Genomic DNA, 9,421 nt, shown 5'->3' with positions numbered 1-9,421 from the left:
ATGTCCCATAGTAATAACAGTTTCCCACAATCTGCCACAGCTCAAAAGGGCAAATTAAGTCCCCTTAACACTCAGGATTTTAAATAAAAGATATTTATTGGGATGAAGAAGACAAAAAAGAGAACAGAGGCACCAGCTGCCATTCCCCCTCCTTCCGCCTCCTGTATCCAAATGTGTATCCCATGTTCTAGATGTCATCCTTCTGGATGGTTGAGGAAGAAGTGATTGTTGTGGAGCAGAACGTGGCTCCTGAGGGACACCACCCTACTCTGAAGGGAGTGATAAACTCCAGGGCCTGCCTTCTAGTGCCTGCTTGTGGACAGAAGAGGGGGAGGCTTTTTTTCTCAGGGAGACAGTTTTGGGGAGAGTGACAGGTCAGTAGCTGAGCTCACCAGAAACCCTGCTTCATCTTTGTAGAACTATGTTGCCAACGAAGTATAAAATTGCTTTTGCTTTTACCTGTTGTACTTAAAAGTTCTAGAGCTTCCTCTCCTTCCCACATCCCTCAAGGCTAATAAACACAAACAATACATAAACAGGAACTTGTGACCCCTCTTATTAAAGTATAGGTCATCATGAGCTTTGTGGAGCATGATTCAGGAAATGTATCAAAGGCTCTGAACAATGGAAATATTTGGCTCCATAATTCCATTTCACCAATTTCCCCTAAGGAAACAATATCAAAGATGTACATATGGAGACACTATTGCCATGTTGCAAAGAGTAGGAAAACTGAAAGCAATTAAAATATGGAACAAGTGTGTTATATAAGTTCTGCTGTAATCATTAAATGGCACATGAAATACTGTGTAGGCATTAAGTTGTCATGTGGCTGAATATTTGCTAACATAGAAAGGCATTATTAATCAAAAAGGCAAGTTTAAAAACAATTTGAATTCATTCTGAAATAGAGAGGGAGAGCAGAGATCAAAGTTTAGAATTTATACCGGAGTTTTAGAATTTATACCAGAGTTGTCTTTGGGTAACAGACATACAGGTGAGTATTTGGGGGTTATTTTTATTTTAATGTTTCTTTAAGAAATGCACATTGTTGATTTACTAAAAACAATAAAATTTAAAACTCATAACATCCCGAGGTACCTCATTGTCCACAGACTCTATTTGGAGCTCCTCTACAAGGTATTGGAGGCCTTTTGAGATCCCTCCCACCTCCACCTTCAGCTTCATCACTAGCTGCTGCTTGTCTCAGCAGGTACACTCAAGCAGGACATCCCCCTCACCTATCAGACTGTTTCCTGTTCTTTGTCCACCTGTCCCTGCTCAGTAAAAACCACACTGACTATGGGCCAATGACTAGTTCACATAATCACCTAATAGCAATTCATGATGCTATTGTACCCAACGTTCAGATGAGAACACAAGGCCTAACCAGGGATGACCATGACCACACAAGGGATAGGTAGGCCTGGGACGAGAACGCTGGCTGGTTACTGCAGATAGGAAGACTCTACTCCACACCGTGTCCCTCCTTTCTTGCAGTGACCTTACTTTGCCCTGCCCTTTTTCCTGGGTAACTCTTCATGTGGCAGGGTGTTATGTAAGGCTCAGCTCAGCTGTCACCACCCTAAGGAAGCCTTCCCTGAATCCTCCCTCACGAACAAGCCAAGCTAGGCTTTCCTCCTTTGTGCCCTCCAATCCTCCTGCCCAGAGTATAACCATTGCTTTCAGACATTGCATTAAAATACTCTTCTTCATTGTCTATTGTGAGCTTCTGATTCAGATCTGTAACCCAGTTTGAGGCCCTTAAAAGGCACTCAGTCCTTATCAATTACTTAAATTGAACCTCAGATCAATTCAATTCTTCATCTGTCAAACTCTTGTCTGGCTCCATGGATTGATCTGCAAAGGACTGCTCTCTGTTGGGAAATGCCACCGCCCAGTGACTAACCTTCTCATCAGTTGCTATTCAGTGTCTCTTCATTGCATTGTACATGGCTGGTTGAACCTAAGTAGAGACTGAGTCTCACAGTGACCTCCTGCCTTCTACTACCTCCACTGCCACTCCTATTCACGAGCATGTGTTGACAGGCTGGGGAGTTGTGTTTTGAGTGAAGGATGGAGTGGTAGCAAACAGAAGAGACAGGGCAAGTGAGTGAGGAGCCACAGGATGAAGGACAGGATGGGCTGACCAGGGTTAAGGTCTTCCCACAGGGAAAAGGAAAGCAGGAGAAAAGCATAGTTAGTATTGTCCTGAGGCCCGAGAGATGAAAACCAGCCCAGAGCAAAGGAGAAAAGTTTGTCTACAAGTCTTTCCTGAATAGCAGGGACTGTGTTCAGAGGGAATGTGGGTTAGCATGAAAACAGTGGGGACCGTGCCCAGCAGAGCTGGAAATGGGCAACCTCATCCAGTGCCCCTGCCATGGGAGTAGGGCAAGTTGTCTTCTCCAGGTGGCTTGTAGGCAGCAGGCCCCTTAGAGAAGGCCAGAACTCAGGACCACGAATTGATGTGTATAGAGAACACCACCTCTTCCACAGGCCATTACTTGTCATAGTTTGAAAAGCTGGGATGGTGGTCCTGTGATCAGGAAAGTTGAAAGAATGATCCTGTAAAATTCTAGTATGAGTGTTGGCATTGCCAAGGCTAGCAAGGTCTGGGGGACACTGGTTTACATGGAAGTGTCTTTTCTGCATCACAGATATGTAAGCTTATTCTGAGCTGGAGACATGTCCTAATCACTCTTCTGTCTCCCATAGGATAATGCCTTGCACATGGTAGAGGAAATTCCCAGTCTCCACTTCGATAACCAAAATATCTCAAGTCAACCTCTGGAAAACTTTTCCTAGGAGGAGTCTTCTCAGAGCCCCATGCATGTCCTTGTTCCTCAGGCTGTAGATGAAAGGGTTCATCATGGGGGTCACCACAGCATACATCACTGTGGCTACTGAGTCCTTCATGGAGTAGGTTTGGAGGGGCTGCAGATATACCATGCCAAGTGTCCCATAGAAGAGGGAGACCACAGCCAAATGGGAAGCACAGGTGGAGAAGGCTTTGTACTTCCCAGTGGCTGAGGGTATTTGGAGGATGGCTCTGACAATTCGGACATAGGACATGATCATGAACCCTAAAGGGGTGAGGAAAATAAAGCAGCCTGTGGCAATCAGCACTATATGATTGACTTCAGTATTGGAACATGCCAGCCTCAGCAGCACATACATCTCACAGAAGATGTAGTGGATCTTCCGGGAACCACAGAATGTTACCCTGGTCATGAGGAGGGTGTGGGTGAGGCCATAGAAAACAGAAAGTGCCCAACACAAGGTGAGGAGCATAATACAGAGCCCAGGACTCATGACCGTGGTATAGTGGAGGGGGCGGCAGATGGCCACATAACGGTCATATGCCATTGTGGCCAGGATAAGGTTGTCCAGGGCCACCAAGGAGACTAGGAAGTAGAGCTGTGTCAGACACCCCACATAGGAGATGGCTTTGTTCTGAGACTGGAGGCTCACCAGCATCTTGGGGATTGTATTGGTGACAAAGAAGAGGTCAGTGAAGGAGAGGTTGGCCAGAAAGAAGTACATGGGTGTGTGCAGGTGGGGATCAAAGCTGATGGCCAGGATGATGAGCACATTTCCCACCACTGTGACCAGGTACATGGACAGGAACATCCAGAACAGGACCCACTGCTGCTCAGGACTGTCTGAGATCCCCAGGAGCAGAAACTCAGAGACTCCACTATTGTTGACTCCATCCATTTCCTCAACTGTCTGCAACATAGGCACCAATAAATGTTTGTTTATTAAGTGTCCTCAATTGAACATAGACATTCATGTAAGCAAAATTAATTGTTTTCCTAGCATTAAAATACCTGACTAAATTTTATAATTTAAAAATGTTATTATCAAAGTATAATTGATATACAATGTTGTATTAGTTTCAGGTGTACAGTAGTGATTGGGCAATTCTGCGCATTCTGCAATGCTTACCACAGTATATGTAGTCACCATCTGTCAGTATATGATATTATTACAATATTATTGGCTATATTCCCTATGCTGTACTTTTCATATATGTGGCTTATTATGTAAATGGAAGTTGATATTTCTTAATCTAGGTCCCACCCACATCCCCCCTGGCAACCACCAGGTTGTTCTCTACATTTAAGGGTCTGTTTGATTTTTGTTTGTTTCTCAATGTGGAGTTGGCTTCAGATCCTTTCTCCCCCTTCCTCTGCCCCTCCTGCTTGTACTCTCTCTCTCTCTAAAATATATTAATAAATCTTTTTTTAAAAAAGAAAGAAACAAGAAGTGTTTACAAGAATGTGGAGAAAAGAGAACCCTTCTGAGAATTTAAACTGGTGTAGCCACTGTGGAAAACAGTATGGAGGCTCCTCCAAAAATTAAAAATATAATATTTTAAGTTAAGAACAAACTAATAATAGGCACAAACACATAACATTGAAAATCTTTATGCAACTCTGTCATTCCAGCAATTTCTAATCTGGCATACTCAATATTACAGGAATAATGTCTATGTCTTACTTAAAATTCTATCATCTTATAATATATGAGAAATGTTTAAAGGTCTCTATGTGATGATATTAAATAGATTCCTAAAGGATATCTAAAACCAGTGTATGTATTATAAGAAATGGCTATTATACAGTTGGACAAAGGGAGAGAATAAAACAATTGGAAAGGAGAAGGTAAAATTATTTGCTGATAGGATGTTCTATCTGGGGAACCTATGAAAATCAACTGAAATGCCATTAGAAATACAAAGCAGCCTTTGTAAAGTGGTCAGTCACACAAGGGAGAAGACCCCAAACCAAGAATGCTCCCAGTAAGCCATACAGCGCCATGATTCAGACTGGGCTATTAGATGCTGGTATCCGTGTTTGAACTCCGCTAGTTGCTGTGAAACTTCAGGCCAGTGACCTGAGCTCCTCAAAATTCGCTCTCTTCCTGTGAAAAGTGAGTGGTGGCAAAGATAAATTTAAGCAATAAAGTGCTTAACACAAAGAGTTGGCATTTAGTGTGCACTCAATACATATTGCCTATACTACTATAAATAAATATATGTAAACAATCATGGGGTGAAAATACAATGTGAAACAATTCTATTCACATCATCAATACAATATTCGAAGCATTAAGATATTAAGAATCGACCAGGACCTTCCAATTATCCTTTTTTCCATTTAATAATAAGTGGACAGACTTACTCATTTCTAAATAGAAAGATGGAATATTGCAAAGGTGCATATTCTCCTAAATTAATCCGAAGTTCAGTTAGCCTAGTTGAAGTCAAAATCATAACAAGATTTTTAGGAAACAAAGACTATTCTAAATTTTATTTGAAAATAAACCAGGAAAATTCTTGAAAAAGTGTAAGAATGGGACTCTTTGTCTACCAACTATAAAGGATTCTGAACCAGTGTGGTAATGGTGCTTGAGTGAAGAGTAGAGTTTTAGAAGCAGAGCCAAATCAGGCAGGACTGAGTGGATTATTAGGGTAGTACTTTAAAATGACAGGTTGATGGGACGCCTGGGTGGCTCAGTTGGTTAAGCAGCTGCCTTTGACTCAGGTCATGATCCCAGCGTCCTGGGATCGAGTCCCATATCGGGCTCCTTGCTCCGCAGGGAGCCTGCTTCTCCGTCTGACTCTGCCTTCCACTCTGTCTGCCTGTGCTTGCTCTCGCTCACTCTCTCTGACAAATAAATAAAATCTTTAAAAAAAAAAAATGACAGGTTGCATATAAAAGGTTGCATTATTCAATAAATGGTATTGGGATAACAGTCTATTTAGGGGAAAACATTAGATCAACAACATTTTTAAAATATTTAAGATTAAAACAGCTTATTGTGTCTTTCTTTCCTTTGGAAAATCTACCATACATGGAATGAAAACTTTGAAAATTAAAAATGAGAGAATATAACTAGACTGGATTTAATTCACCATTTTCTACATTTCAATGTCTTTTTAGTTGAGACATGAAGGACAAAAAGCAGTCAGTCTTATGAAGCCCTAAGCAAAGTCCTCTGCAGGTAGAGATGTGTGTGCAAAGGCCCTGAGGAAAGGTTTGCCATGTTTATGTAATGAATAAGGACCAGTGTGGTTGAATGAGAAGGGTATGGGTGAGATGTGAGGTCATGCATGTCAGCAGGGTCCTGAGCAGTCAATCTTGTTAAGGTTTTAAAACTTTATTCTATAAGTGCAATTAGGAAGCCTTAAAGGATTTTAAGTAAAAAAGGATGTGTGTGTGTGTGTGTATCTAAACATATATATATTTAGCAATTATCTTTTTTGTATTTTATGACAGTATTTTAATAATCGAATATGGGTGTGACATTTTTGATCTGAAGCTTTTTTAGTGCCTATTCACTGACATTAAACCATACTTTTCTTATTTATGAGAAAGATTGGGCCCTATCTTCTTATTGTATGAGCCAATCTTTTTCCTTTTTATCATCGCATCTGTGTTAACTTCCGTCTTAAACTTGTATTCACTTAGTGTTAACTTCTATTTGAAATTTGTTGAAATGTCTTCCCTACACTTAAATATAAATTTTTAAAGATATTCCGTGGATTTTTTCCAAATAAAATTACCTTTTTACTATATTGCAATCTATTAAATATCAACAAAAAAATTCATTATGAAAAATTCAAGCAATACAAGAAAAATGTAAACAAAAGTGAAAACTACCCCACATTCTGTTAACATTTGGTGAATTCTTTTGGTTTTGTTTTTTCACTAAATCATTTTTATTCACTCAACAACATCCTGGAGAACATTCTCTAAATCAATATTTTCATCCTTTTTAATGGTTGCATACTATTGCATTTTATGATTATATTATACACATTTTTATAAATATTCTACAGATGGATATTTAGATTTTTTTCCTTGTTTTCCCCATTACAAAAATACACCAGTGAATACTTTTATACATTTAGTTTGGACATATTTTTAGTTATAGTAAAAAAGACACATACTTTTCGTTTTCATACATATTGCCAGTGTCCTAGGCTCATTCATTCTTTGCCAATCTCATTTGTGAAACATGTTTTAATTTTCACAGCTTTCATTACAGGTAAATCAAGAGAAAGAAATTTTTAAATTAACTCAATACCTCAAGGAAATATCAAAATGGACTTTTTGGAGCTAAATCACAAGAGAAAATTATCTCTTAAAGAAGGAAAGACAAGGGTCATAAATTAAACTGGCAGTTATTGAAGATACTTGAGATCCGGGAACTTCCTGCTTTTATGTGAGAAATCACTGTGATCATGCTGGGCACTGACGCAAATACCAGACTGTTTATACTCAGTTTTCCCATTTTTTTGTAAATTTAATTTTATATTTCCTGAAAGTCATAGAAGTATGCTCTAAAGCACATTTTCATATACACAAACACATACATACACAATTACTCTTGAAAAATATTTTCTCCACATTACTGGGTATTTTCCACACAGACCAAAAGGAGAAAAATGTACACTCAATAATGTCATTTTGTGACTTTGGAAACAAACAAACAAAAAGGACATGCTTTTGATCAAACAATTTTTAGTTCTAGAAATTTATCTTAGGAAAGATGTTATTAGGCAAAATGTAAAAAATGTATATATGTTTATCAGAGCCTTGTTAATAATAGTTAAAAGAAACTTAGCTTAAAAAATTACAGAATAGGCAAATCCATAGAGACATTAAATCGACTGGTGGTTGCCAGGAGCTGTGGGAAGGGCAAAATGGAAGTGACTGTTAATGGGCCAAGACTTCTGTTGGGAGTCACAAAAATGTCCTAAAATTTGATTATTGTGACAGTTGTCAATTCTGTGAGTATATTCAAACCACTGAGTTGTATACTTTAAATGAGTCAATTTTAATGGTATTGACTTCAATCTCAATAAAGTGGTTCTAGGGTGCTTGGGTGGCTCAGTGGGTTAAGCCTCTGCCTTCAGCTCAGGTCATGATCTCAGGGTCCTGGGATGGTGTCCAACTTCAGGCTCTCTGCTCGTCAGGGAGCCTGCTTCCTCCTCTCTCTCTGCCTGCCTCTCTGCCTACTTGTGATGTCTCTCTGTCAAATAAATAAATAAAATCTTTTTAAAAATTAAATTAAATAAAAAATAAAGCTGTTCTAAAAAATTGCATAACCCATTAAATCAGAGATTAGAAAGACCATAAGTGATGTTAAAATTTTTCTAATCTGTATGTGGAAAGATGTTTATAATAACTGCTTAATTAAAATTCTAGTTTACTCTTACACAATAAACTAGAAAATGTGCGGTTTACCCTGACTTGAGCTAGTGATGCCGGGCCCTGTGTTGTGACTATGAGGAGGAGGAACTGGGAAGGTATGGCAAGGGCTCGCTGTGTCTCAGCCCCCTCCCCAGCCATCCGGGTGCCTGGTGCCTGGACTCAGGGCCCTCTGGTACTCCTCCCCACTGGAACAAGGGTCGGAGGCAGGTAACAAGGCTGGGGAAAGCCAGACCATGTTCAGGAACATTGGCCCATCTGCTTTCTTGCCCTCAAGGCCAGTGTTCCCCACATCTTAGTGTGCATCAGAATCACCTGTGACGCAGATTTTTAAAAAAGATGTTCAGGTCTTTTTAAGATGATTCAATGGCTCTGCACTGAGGACGAAGTCTTTTTTAGAAGTCACCTGGTGATTCTCACTGTGCAGTAATGCTATTCTGAGTCTGTAAGACTCAATGGGTTCTGAACACTTGTGTGGTCAGATGCCCTTAGAGACACAAACCCTTCTGCAGTGAAGGCAGAGAGTATAAGGGTGGTATGGAAACGTGTTCCAAACTTAATGTTGGGAAAGTGTCCTTTGGTACCTCCTGTGTTGCTCCCTATTTGCAGGACTGTAAGGAGGCTTATCCCATCAGGGGACCCCTTCCTGCTGGTTTGAGAATCATGTGCAACAGAGCACATGAAATCACTTTGAAAACTGGAGAGTGCCAGAAAGATTGGAGGGATTGTTATTTACCTTTAAATACTAAAGGGTTAGAGGCACCTGGATGGCTCAGTTAAGCATCTGCCTTCAGCTAAGGTCATGATTTCAGGGTCCTGGGATCAAGCCCCACATCGGGCTCCCCGCTCAGTGGGGAGTTTGCTTCTCCCTCTCCCACTCCCCCTGCTTGTGTTCCCTCTTTTGCTGTGTCTCTCTCTGCCAAATAAATAAATAAAATCTTTTTTAAAAAAATGCTAGAGGGTTAGATTATATGAAGAATTTTCAAAGAATGTGAGTATGTTTGTGTGACTGAGAAAATGCAGGAGAGAAGAGATCAGAAAAGGGAGGAAGAAAGAGAGAGGCTATGACGTCCAAGCCCTACTCACTGCTCTGTGCTGGTCTTAGAGCTCACTCTGTTCTGTTGCCTCCACTTCTCTCTTCCATTCAACGAAAATTCAGAGTCAGGACATAAAGTATCTTAAGTAAGACTGTGGGACTT

The 9,421-nt window shown here is 40.2% G+C and overlaps 1 protein-coding gene across 1 annotated transcript; it reads right to left on the bottom strand.

Annotated features, from left to right (window-relative positions):
• Nucleotides 1-2,744: 2,744 nt before the first annotated feature.
• Nucleotides 2,745-3,717, bottom strand: LOC101691431 (olfactory receptor 1D2). Its single transcript, XM_004781932.3, has one exon. The coding sequence runs from the start codon at nt 3,715-3,717 to the stop codon at nt 2,776-2,778; it is 942 nt and encodes a 313-aa protein (XP_004781989.3). The 3' UTR covers nt 2,745-2,775.
• Between the last annotated feature and the right edge of the window lie 5,704 nt (nt 3,718-9,421).

The sequence above is a fragment of the Mustela putorius genome, unplaced genomic scaffold, assembly GCF_011764305.1.
Source record: "Mustela putorius furo isolate JIRA1106 unplaced genomic scaffold, ASM1176430v1.1 tig00000398_pilon_pilon_pilon, whole genome shotgun sequence".
NCBI classification, from domain to species: Eukaryota; Metazoa; Chordata; class Mammalia; order Carnivora; family Mustelidae; genus Mustela; species Mustela putorius.
Note: the sequence above shows the minus strand (reverse complement) of the source record. Positions and strands in the feature narration are given on the sequence as shown.

What these genes read in the sequence shown, in the direction of transcription:
- LOC101691431 (XM_004781932.3), bottom strand. Translation starts at nt 3,717, where the DNA reads ATGGATGGAGTCAACAATAGTGGAGTCTCTGAGTTTCTGCTCCTGGGG.